We start from the raw sequence: 11,855 nt of genomic DNA, 5'->3' as shown, positions 1-11,855 counted from the left end.
AGACCCTACAGAAGCTTCCCAGCCCCCTAAACTTCACTTGCCAAATGCATTTTCTTCCCACTTCAGTGTGACATATGACACATAGCAGTCATTTTGGAGAAAGACCAGATGGGAGGAGAATCAGTCCACATGCCAAAACAGAACTGATGGATGGACACATGTCCACTTACTTCTCCAGTCTGTGCTCTCAAACACTTATAGAAGACCAGAGGGAAAATGAAATCAGGGGGAAAAAATCTATCCAGGTAGGAAAAGGCCTAGTCAGAGCCAGCTTGCTGCTGGGATTTGTAGAAATTATTAGTCATTGGAAGGCAAATCTTGGAAGAATGAAGAGATGCAGGGCCTCAGGAGCTGCACTTGGATGCCAGCTGGGCCATGGGCAAGGCAACAGGCATGTAAGCCCATGCACAGGGGTCAGAGTGCAGACTCTGAGGCTGTCCTGCTTCCCCACACAATCCAGTTTACCCTGGGCTGCTACTTTCAGCATGGTGACCTCCACAGGGAGGCTCAGGAGCCAAAGATGAAGATGCCGACGGTGGTGAAGAGGAATGACAAACTTTGCAGGCAAGAAGAGGAGGTAGAGAGTGTGGAGATGGGAGAGAATGACGAAGGATGACTGAGGACAGTTCTGGGTGACGTGTTGCTACGGGCTTTGGACTATTCCAGAGAGGCTGGGAGAGCTGGCTCCCATCTACAGGGCCCCCTGACCTCTGCACTCTTCTTTTTTTTGTAGTGATGCTGAGGCTTATCTCACCTCCCAGTGAGAAGCAACTCGGGAAATAGGATCCCTGTGTGCATTCCTCCTCTGGGATGGAAAAACAGGACTGAAGAGGAAGGAAGGAAGCCCAAAGAAACAGAAGGTTTCCCTCCTGGCTGAGGTTTGTCAGCATTACCCACTAACATGGGGAATAAGGCAGCTCTCAAGCAAGCCTAAGGCTGGTATGAGGCTACAAACAAGAAACCTGATCGATCTTTGTCCTGCTCAGCAGCTCATCTGGGCTGGCTAGGACAATTTTGCTTGTGTACTAGGATCTTCAGATGACCCATGCCCTTTGTAGAGTAGGAAAAGGGAGCAAAACTGAAAAGTATAGAATTTGCTTGATGCCTTGTCTGCATACTTCCTTTACTGTTGCAATGTGCAAATCTTTACTTGAATTACGTGAAAAAAGCCAGTAAAAAAATTAACGGAAATGTTTATCACTAGCCTAGCCCCACCGCCCGTGCATTGCTCCCAAGAAAGCTAATTAAGCCCCATTGCTATTAGAGTTATGTGCTTCCAAAGGCTTGTTGTGACGTAATGAAGACGTGGCTTCTCCAAGTTGTAACTGTCCAAGTCAAAACATGCTGCTTTCCTTGCCCCTCTGCCTTCCCCCAAACAGGCCTCCAGGCTGGCTTTGCAGATCTCATTCGTGCGTGCACACACACTCATCCTCCTTCAGCCAGTGCATACCTAACTCTTACTCGGCGCCAGGCCCAGTGAAGACTGTGGGAACTTCCCTCAAGAAGTTCAGTTTGCAGAAGGGGAGAGACAAGCACACAAATGGTTTCCTGTAAACTATAGAAAATGCTACCTTGGGACTTCCCTGGTGGTCCAGTGGTAAAGAATCTGCCTTCCAATGCAGGGGAAGCAGGTTGGATCCCCGGTCAGGGAACTAAGATCCCACATGCCGCGGGGCAACTAAGCCCGCACGCCACAACTACTAGGCCCGCACGCCACAGAGAGAGAGAACCTGCCTGCCGCAATGAAAAGCCTGCACACCAAAACAAAAATCCCACGTGCTGCAACAAAGACCCAACACAGCCAGAAATAAAATAAATAAATAATGAGAAAAAAAAAAGAAAATGCTACCTCAGTTACTATTGCAGTCCTTCCCACTAGGATCCCAGTTTCCATGGAGTTGCTTCCACCTACCTCTGTTCCATGGATGGGGAGCAGGGGGAACAGGTCAGGTGGCAAGTCATGCCCCTATGCCCTCTCTTAACCAGCCCATGTATCCTACTCCAGGCAACAGAGGATCATACATGACTTGGACAGTTCACGGGAAGGGAAAGCTAGTTCAACCCCTTCATCAGACTCAGTTCCACATGTCTTCAGGGAAGTCTATTAAAGGGAACCCTACCTCCTGACCCTCTGTGGCTCCACTACTGCAAACCCAAGCCCATTACTGAGAATTAACCTTTACCACCAGGTATTTCAGGCCATGGGACATAGCTACTCTCTGCACTGAGCTTTATCTTTGTCCTGATCAGAGTGGATTATGATAAGGTTTTTTTTTTGTCCAGGGAGCTTCCAGGAGCCACTGGAAGAATTCCTGCCTTCCAGGAAAGATGGACAGAATAGGGCAGGTTGGTGAAACAAAACCCTTATGGCAAGTAGAAAGGTCCACAGTCCCTTAGGCCTCTTCTAGGATGGATGATTTCAATTCAGTTAAATTCAATTTAGTTAAATAATTTCAGTTCAATCTGGCACTTTTGAGCCCTAGAATAAAGACAGCATCATGCTAGGGCCCAAGGATGCAGCAGAAATCAAGGCTGTTGAGCTTACTCCACCCTCACTGAACTTGCAATCTCCAAGTCTGGCCTTTGTCTGCCTGCTGCTCAAACCAGGCCCTGAATCTGTAGGGCTTGACTGCTGGCCCTCCATGCAGGACCACTACCATCCCCTGCATCTGTGGGTGTGGCCAAAGCACCACCAGGCCAGGCCAGGCTGTAAGGGCTGAAGTCACACTCAGGTTTCCCTGGGGTTCTGGGGTGGGTAGCAGCAGGTATCAGTTGCACAGCAGCATCTGGGTTAGCACTGCTAGTTATGTATTAATAACTCCCCTAGCTGGCAGGCCTGGCATGGGCATCAGCTTTCTGAGAAGGTGGCCTTTCTGACCATAAGCTAACAGTACAGACTGAGGAATTCCTAGTAAGGTTGAACAAAGTACATCTTCCTCTTGCCTTCAGAAAACAGAAAGGTCATGTGTTCCCCTGAGCCCTCCCTCCCCCCGTCTTTGCTCATTTCAACCAAGCCCTCCCTCATCCCCGGATCTGCTCCAGGGATCTTCTTGGGGCTCAGAGGGTGGCTGTGTCCCTCTCCTAGCCCTGCCTGGCCTAGGGCGTCTCTGAGGAGAGGAGTAAGCTGATTGTACTGCCTGGGACCCAGGGTGAGCCTTGGGAGGCACAGTGGCTGCTGAGTCAGAGCCATTGGGGTCACACTGGATGCCTCCTTAGCCTCTCATTTGCCCTCCAATCACTGTACTGGACACAGAAACGCTGGCCTCCCCCCTACACACATATGCACCATGTGCTCCTCAAACAAGAGGAGGACTGCATCCCCTTCAGCATCCCCCAGGCCCTGCTTCTTGTCCAGCCCAACTAGGCACATGTTCCCTGAGGGTGAGTTCATCCAGGACAAAGCTGGTCCTCTCCCACAGGCACACCCAGAGGAAAGCTGCTGCCACCTCCTATCAGGACCTCCCCATCCCCTACCATGGTGGGCTGGAGCCAGCCCCATTCTTCACCTTTCTCTCCCAAGACCTTTTGCAACAGAGATGCTGAGGGAAATGGGGCATGATCCCCGGAAAAGGAGCTGGCCTGACCTGAACTCCCAGCCATTTTAGCAAGTCCCAAACCTGGGCTTTGCCCTCTACAGCCTGAGGCTGCAACACCATGAGGACACAAGGCGAGAATACACTCAGCCCTGCCTTTGGGAGCTCTAGCCAGCTGCCAAATGGATGTTCCCTGCTGTCCTAGTGAGTGCCCAGGGCTGTGGAGAGAGCTTTGGGCAGGGTGTTCCCTGGGGCTTCAGGGTGCCCCCACTCTAGGGTCGACTCAGAGAAAGTGTCATCTGCTACCCCATCCCTGTCTGTTTCTACTGCCAAGTGTCTTCTCCTAGGGGCACAGCAACTGGAGCCGCCTGGCTTCCATCCAGGACCCTCCCAGATCCGCAGCACTTTAGGCCGTGTTCTCAGGAGCTCTCAGGCTGGAGGAAGAGGAGACTCAGGGAGCATCTAACAAGCGCTGAGCCCTGCTGTGTGCAGGCCCCATGCTGGCCTCCACCGCAGGAATCCTGGAGGTTTACAAAAGCTAAGGTGCAAAGGAAAGGTCCTTATTCCTTCCTAAGTACATCCGAATTCAAGGTTTGCCAGCAGGGCCCCAGTAACAGAAGGCATCTGGAAGCCTGGGCCCCAGACTCCCCCCTCCCAGTTATTCTCTGCTAGCTTCCCTTTCTGAAGGAGAACGGCCGCGGCGAAAGGCAGGCTCCAAACCCCAGCAACTCGCACCCTAACGCCCTCAGGGTCTCTGCCTCGATGTCTGAGCGAGAAAAGCCCCGCCCAGTTAAAGCGCCAGTCCGCGGCCTAACTCGGAGCGGCTCTCGGCAGCAGGCCCTACCGCCTTAGCCCTGCCTACAGCCCCGCTCGGCCCCGCCCCCCTCCAGGGTTGGTCCAGTGCCCGGCTGTCTCAGCTCTGCTCTAGGCCGGGTTCCACCCTCCTACAGCCAGCCTCCGCTGTTACTTAACCCGGCCCACAGCCTGACTTGCCCATTGCTGTCAGGCTTACTCCAGCCTGTGGCGCCACCTCCTGGGAGTCCATGGACACTGTCCCCCCCTCTTTGGCCCAGAGCCCCTGGCAATTGGCTCTCCGCCGGGCTGACATGGGGCGCCCCTGAACCACTACCAAGGTTGAGAGCTGCCCCTGCTACCGCCCGGAAACCACCCAGGGGCACCTCCTGGACACAAGGAGCCTTCACAGGGACACAAACAGACCAACTTAGCCCCACCCCAGCTGAGACTCTAGGGTCACCTCCATCAGTGGCTTCAGGTTAGACATTAAGCAGAACTTCCTGAGGCCAAGAGAGCAAGGGCAGGGTCATTTCCTGGGCTTCTGCTGCTAGGTCTTGGGGTGAGGTATGTATCCCTGAACTCTGCACTGGGGACAGCTTTTCCTGGTATTTATCAGTGTGGTGTCCTACAAGTAATTCACCCCCAACTCCCCACTCTGGGACTCAGTTCTATCTGCAATACAGGACCAGTCTCAGCTCTGGGTCTTGAAAGCTGTGAGCAGAGCAGCAGCCTGGGTGCTGTAGGTGGAGATGGTGAGGACCCTGTGGTGGTGGGAGTGAGCCCCAGAGGCACCAGTTGTTCTGTGACCAATGGCCCTGATCCTGCCTCTGAAGACACAGCTGCTGCATGCCCTGCCTCCCACGCCCTGGCAGTGTCCCAGGACAACCTGCCCCTTCCTGGGCACTAAGTCATGCTAAGGCTACCCAGCTGGCCTGTCCATCCCAGGCAGGGCACTTAGGGGCAGGCCCCCAGAAACTATAGGCCCAATGAAGGTAGAACATCCTGGCCAGAAACCATTCTCCCCTTCTCCCCACCCCAAGGCCAAGGCCAAGGCCAAACCTGCCTGAGACTACCTGGGAGACTGGCCAGCCTCAACCCCACAAGGTAGTAGGCAGGGGGCCCAGCCTGAGGGACCCCTGTCTGGGACCTGCAGAAGCTGACCCACTCTGGGGCAGACAGCTTGTAGCAAGACCTCTCCCACCATCCTCCCCTCCCGCCCAGTCTCACTGGGTTTTCTGCCCATTCCTCTCCCCACCCCGCACTACAGATGAGGAGATTGAGGCTCAAGATTTATCTCAGCTGGCTCAGGCAGAAGAGGTGCTAAGGAGGGCTCGTTGGTTGGCAGAGCTTCTGGTGCACACAACCACCCCTCCCAGAGGAACAGAAATGGTAAGGATGTGAAGGCTATTTGGTCAGCTGCTCAAAGGCCACCTCTGAGTGGGCCTAGCTGGGTCCCCTCTTCCCTCTGTCACATGGACTCTAGTTCCACCCTACACTCACGTTGTGTAGGGGCTAGGGAAAAAGATGCTTGGAGGCAATGGTATTGTAATAAAGACACTTTTATTTAGTTCGATATGTTTCTATACAGAATGCAGAAAACACATCTTAAAATCATATAGAAGGAAATAAAAACACGTCAGTGGTTGGTGAACACTTGAATGTGAGATTGGCTCTCTGTCTCACAGAGTCCAAAGACCACTGCCAGCCGGGCACTCAGGGGAGAAGGCGGCCTGCAAGGGCATTGTTGCTGTTATTCTGTTCACTGCCCCATCGCCTCCTGTTGCTATGGTAACAGGCCATTCTGGGCCAGCCACGTCTCTGCGTGGCAATGCCCGATGGTGGGGTTGCTAGGGGCAACGGAGCTATTTGGAAGGCCTTTCAAAGCCCTCACCTGGAACACTGGAAATTGTTTATCTTTTGGCAAGGTCATCAAAAATAATCTCACCAGGTCAGACTCAGCTTGCGCTCCTGACTCTGGGGCACTGGGGAAACTCCGGCTTGGATCAGGGCTTGGAGGCACAAGGCCCAGTCATCACAGGTCCACTGAGCCCTCATCTACAGGCTTCCCCCACAGTGGCACTGCTCACCCCACCAGGAGACCAGGCAGGAGAGAGAGGCTAGGCCCTGGGGGAGAAGGCGCAAGCGGGAATACCCTTCAGAGAAGGGCAGGGTGGAGACCCCTCCACTCTGACCATCCCTCCCCTCCTGAGGCAGCACACATGAATCCTCTGCAAAATGGTCAGTATGGCTTAGAAGTGGCTGCTTGGTGTGCAAAGGGAGCCTGGGTCCACCCACCCACCCGCCCTCGATCACGGAAGGGATACATTATTGCAAAAGGCATTCCTCCCTAAAAGGTACCCAAAATAACTCTCAGAGATCAAGAAGTCATGCTCAAAATGGTTTCTTCCAAAGGAGGAGAATCAAAGCTGAGTGGGTGCCCCTGAGTCACGGGACAGAGATGCAGATGGATGGACGGATGTTCTGCTAAAAAAGGCAAAAGAAGCCCCAGTGTAATTCCAGAATTTAAACCATTAGGAAAAGAAGGGGGGAAAAAAATCAAAATGAGCAAAGCCGTCAGTCCCATGGAATCAACACTAAGAGCTTGTACAAACTGCTGTAAGCATCACCATTTTTAATCGTTTTTTTTAATAAAACAATTTGAGGCTGTATAAAAACTTTAGTAAAAAATTAGCTTTGAGAGCCCCCCTATTTTTACTATGAACTGTTGCTGGCACTCCTCCCCAGCCACCAGACCTTTCCCAGCTGTTCAAGCCCAAGGCCTGGGACTGGAGCGCCAGAGAAAAGGGGTGGGGTGGGTCAGGGTTGGGCTGTGGACTGTTGGGACAAAGTGGCCAAGGTCAAGTGAGGAAAGAGCATCACATGACATAAAAATATTGCATCTTCACCAAAATGTCCCCCACTGAGTGTTTCAAAAATCCATGATATTCCTTTTAGGAGGGGAAAAAAAAAACACACAGAAAAAGGGTAAAAGAAAACAGGCTGATGTGGTCGAGTCTCTCGACCTCCCCAGGCATCCCCACGAGCAGCTGGCCCACCTGGAGCACCTAGGTTGGGGGCCACGGCCACCACTGCCTCTTGGAGTCCCTTTTCTATGGAAATGAAGACCCCTTGGTTGTGGGCCGCTAGCGTGCATGGGGTGGGGGTGTGGATGTCCATGGCCTAAGAGGCCCCTCCAGCTTCCAGCCCCTGGCAACAGTGGGACAGCAAACCCAGCACCAGGGCCCTGGCCCCTGAGCCAGGGCCAGGAGGCCCCCAGTCAGGCTCTCTGGGGTATCAGAGCAACGAAGTTTACGTAGTGTGAAAAAATAGGATTCCTTTGATAAAAAATACTGTCCCTTGGTCTTCTCTAAGTTTGAAACACCCTGGGAGCTTATTTTTAGCAAAGCAATTTCCCATACCCACCCAAAAATTACACATACAAGTTTAGGTAAACAGCAGATTAAAAGTAAAAACTTAACCTTAACTTCTGAAAGTCCTTTGAATTTAATCTTTAGCTACTGTTTTCCATGTTACATCCTGCAGCTAGACACACGTGAATAGAAAAAACAGTACAGTTAGTGTTAAAGGCAAAACGCAGAGAGCCGGGAGGCTGCCCAGCACTGCCTGCGAGTTCATTCACGGTTCCTCGCTCCCTCCATCTACCTCTACTCCAAACGGTGCTTTCAGAGCCAGCCTTCAAAAACGCAGCGAAGAATTTTCTATGAACAAACAAAAAGCTGTTAGGCAAAAATTAAAAGTAAAAATGTCCCCAAAGTCTCTCCAGCTGCTTTGGGGTTTAGGAGGACCAAGTGGGCGGGCTTGTTCAGGCCCCGTGTGTGTCGGCGTGTGCTAGGTCAGGTGTCGGCTCCCAGTGGGCGATGGTCTGCAGGCCACCTGTCTCCACAGACAACACCGTGTTGTCTCCAGGGCCCTGCCCTACCCCTGCCTCCACCCAGGCGCTTGTGGGTTAAGGGGGGACATAGGGAGGGGGCGACCGGTATGGGGTCATGTTCTTGGGACGGGAGCCCTTGCCCTCCATGGGGGCTGTGAAGGGCGGCGGGGGCTGGTAGGGAGGCGCATTGGGATCCTCATCCCGCAGGGGTGTGTACTCTCCCACAGTGTCCTGGTTCAAAGGAGTGGTCTCGGGCACATTCTGGTTGGGGTACTCAGGAGGGGGGAGGGGGGCTTTTTCCTCCTGCAGGATAAGCGGCATGCTGGAGGAGGGTGGGGGCTTGGAGTCGTCCAGTTCGTCTGCAAAGATGATAGGCACCCCCTTCTTGATGAAGGTGGCCTGGTCCTCGAGGGTGAGTTTGCCCTTCCTCTTCTTGCGATAGCAGATCATGGCAATGATGCCAGCGATAAGCAGGATGGCTGCAACCACCACTGCCGGAATGACCGTGTGCAGGTAGACATCATCCTCGCTGCTCTTCTCAGGGTCCCGATCTGGCACCTCCGTAGGTGGTGCCTCTGAGGGCACCCTCCTGGGTGGCACCACTGGGACAAACTGTAGATGCCGACAGCTGCCAGAGCCTGTCACAGAAATGCTCATGGCCTTGAAGTCGGGCTCCAAGGCGTTGGTGAAGGCAGCTCGAGGTCTGCCATCATCCTCAGCGATCCTCCGGCTCAGCCCCGTGATCTGCTCCTTGGGGCAGGGCTCCAGGGGCAGTGTATTGTTGGTCCATTCCACCACAATGGAGCCCCGGGTGATATTCTGCAGAGTGATGGTGCTGCAGTTGCGGTCCCCAAAGGCGAAGGCCAGCTTCTTCACCAGGGCAATCTTCCTGTGAATGTCATTCACCACAGCTGCTGGGTCACCCACAAACTTGGCCTTGAACCTAGCAGGAGCCCTATCCCCTTGAGGGCGCCTGTGGACATGGATCTCGAAGGCATCCACAGCTGATAGGCCCCCTTTGTCTGTGGCGTGCATGAAATATTCGTGCTTGCCCACGTGGCTGCTGTCAGGCAGGCCATACATGAGCTGGCTGTTGCTGTTGAACTGCACCCAAGACTTCTCGCCTACCAACTGCTGCTCCCGAAGCTTCAGGGTCAGCTTCAGCTTATCAGTGGTGGTGTCCTCGTTGTCATAGAAGGTGTCTGACGGGATCTTTACCTCAAAATAGGTGCCAACCCAGGCATCCACCCTGTCGATATGGTTCTTGAGCTCTGGGCGCTGGTTGGGTTCTCCTCCGCGGGCCATCCCACTGGTGGTGGTGCGGATGCGAGTAGGCGGGGAGGCGGTTTCCAATCTGGTGACGGGAGCTTTGGTGGTGACCCGGGGCACTGGTCGGGGTGTCCGTGGCTTCTTGGTCGGCCTTCTAGTTGTGGTGGTTGAGGAATCAGTAGAAGGTGTGGCTGGTTTTGGCGTGGATACTCGTGGCTTCTTGGTGGTAATTGTGGGAGGGGTAGCAACTGCCGTGGGCTCCACATAGCCAGGAATGGTCATTGTTGGGCGGATCTGGCCAGGAACTGTGGTGCCAGCTTCTGACACCCGAGTGGGCTGGATGGGGCCGAGGGTTGGGGTCTGAATAATGGCACCTCGAGTCCGAATGGTGACTGTGGGCTTCCCAGGAACAGGATCCCTAACTGGAGGAGTCATGGTCTCGGTTGGAGGAGCGATGGCTGGAGATGTGGGGGTGGGCACAATTCTGGATGGTGGCTCCTGGATGGCTGTGGTTGGGGGCCCAATGGCAGTGACAGGTGTGGGTGTGGCATGGATCTGCCTCCGGATACGTTTGGGGAGAGGGGGTTTCTTGTTGGCGATGTGCCAACCCACCACAGGGTAGCCAAGCTGGGCAGACATAGCACCTTCCCTGGCAGGGACCTCCACACCACGAATGTCAGGCACACTGTTCTGGTTCAGGGAGCAGCCCAGCTTCCAGGAGAGCAGGGCCCCATTCTCTACCACCTTTTTTGCATTTCCTGGGCCAGCCATGAAAGCCGACATGTCAAACAGTCTGTTATTCACCACTGGCACCAACTTCATGTTGTGAAGCTCCACTTCTGAGAAGCTCCGCATCCTGTGCAGAAGGTCAATCCTTTGCTTTGGGGTCATCTTGGTGAGGTCAGCATCCAGAATTACTGTCAGGACAGTCACAGGCTCATCGGCAGCACAGACAGATGATACCACCTCACCAGGGTCTGGTGACGCCGCCCGCACAGACTGTGGCTCACTGTGGTCTTCAGGGTAGACCTCAACAGAGAACACACTGGAAGTCTGCGGGACGTGGCTTCCATTGGCCCCCAGCCGTGCAGTGCTCACTGAAATGTAATGCACGCCCTTATCAGTGTCAAGGGGGAGACCCTCCAGGGTGTGGCTCTGTGGGTCCCACTGCAGCCAGGACGGTAAGGTCTCCTTCCCTGCTGCTGATACCTAGAAGAGATGTCAGCATGAGTTAATTGCCACCATCACTGCATAACCCGAAAATGATCACAACAGTTAACCACTGGCCTAGCCTGTGTGACAGGCCTGAGGTACAATTCAGAATTCCTGGTGGAGGAACCAATGCCTCTCTCCTGGAGCTCATTTACCTATCACGAAAGACTGGGGCTGCCAGATGGGCTAGCATGGAAGGCAAATGGTTCGCCCAAGGCCACACGGTGGGGAGACAGCAGTTCTGGCACTCAAAACACATGTCTCATCCCAGAGAACTGATGCCATGGAGCTCAAGAATGTTGCAGGTTTTTATACCAGTGAAGTGCCCTGCCACCTACTCGTCCACTCTGCCTGCAGAATCAAGCCCGGGTGTCTCACCCCTCAGCACTACTTTCCAACCTTGCCTCAGACTTCTACCCTACCCTCCACAGACACCACAACTTTGCTCAAGGTATATGCCTGGCCTAGAGTGCCTCTCCTGCCCAGAAGTGGAAATGCACACAGGTCTGGGTGCAGGGACAACTCAATACCCCCAAATGCCTCATTTTACAACCACCATGTTACATTCAAGTGTAGTGGGGCACATTTGGTTAGCTGTATCTAATGTCTTAACAGTGCTTTTCAAATCTCAAGAAAAACTGCAATGTCCAGGGTAGGGGAATGTAAACAATTATCCTAAGAAGAGTGTTTATGAAAGGCATTCCAAGGACCTCCAGTCTCTCTAAAAGAGAATTCTGTAGTCAACTAAGTTTGGGAAATGGACAGAGCTCACCTCTGTCCTTGGAAAGCCGAAGCACAGAGCAGGCCTCAGGAGCTCATCCCCTTTTCCACCCAACAGCACCTCCCAGACTTATTTCAGGGTGGAAGTCCTTCTCCACAGCAACATGACTGGTAATACGTAAAGCCCCCAATGGAATGCCACCATAAAAACTTCCACCATCAGCTGACAAGAGGGAAACAAGACTTGCCTCTTGCCCAGGCCCCATCTATGACTTCTCTCACCTTCGGGAAACACCTACTCCTGCCCCCAATGCAAGAAAGGTGGGACCCACTCTCTGGTCTGCCTAAAGGCACTCTCAGTCAGCTCCACTGCCCTGTCCGTCAAGTCCAGAAACACAATGGCCAACAGATGGCATGTCTTACTGCCAGCCTCG

At 53.6% G+C, this 11,855-nt stretch overlaps 1 protein-coding gene across 5 annotated transcripts in view; it reads right to left on the bottom strand.

The window, feature by feature from the left end:
- Positions 1 to 5,869: 5,869 nt before the first annotated feature.
- The window catches only part of DAG1 (dystroglycan 1), a 62,973-nt gene continuing 56,987 nt past the window's right edge, over positions 5,870 to 11,855 (bottom strand). For all 5 annotated transcript variants that reach the window (XM_029241933.1, XM_029241931.1, XM_029241934.1 and 2 more), the window contains one exon: positions 5,870 to 10,698. In XM_029241933.1, the coding sequence (XP_029097766.1) occupies positions 8,296 to 10,698 (2,403 nt within the window). In that variant the 3' untranslated portion in view covers positions 5,870 to 8,295. The remainder of the gene's footprint in view (positions 10,699 to 11,855) is intronic.

Source organism: Monodon monoceros, unplaced genomic scaffold, assembly GCF_005190385.1.
Source record: "Monodon monoceros isolate NGI ecotype Baffin Bay Population unplaced genomic scaffold, NGI_Narwhal_1 Super_Scaffold_3, whole genome shotgun sequence".
NCBI classification, from domain to species: domain Eukaryota; kingdom Metazoa; phylum Chordata; class Mammalia; order Artiodactyla; family Monodontidae; genus Monodon; species Monodon monoceros.
Note: the sequence above shows the minus strand (reverse complement) of the source record. Positions and strands in the feature narration are given on the sequence as shown.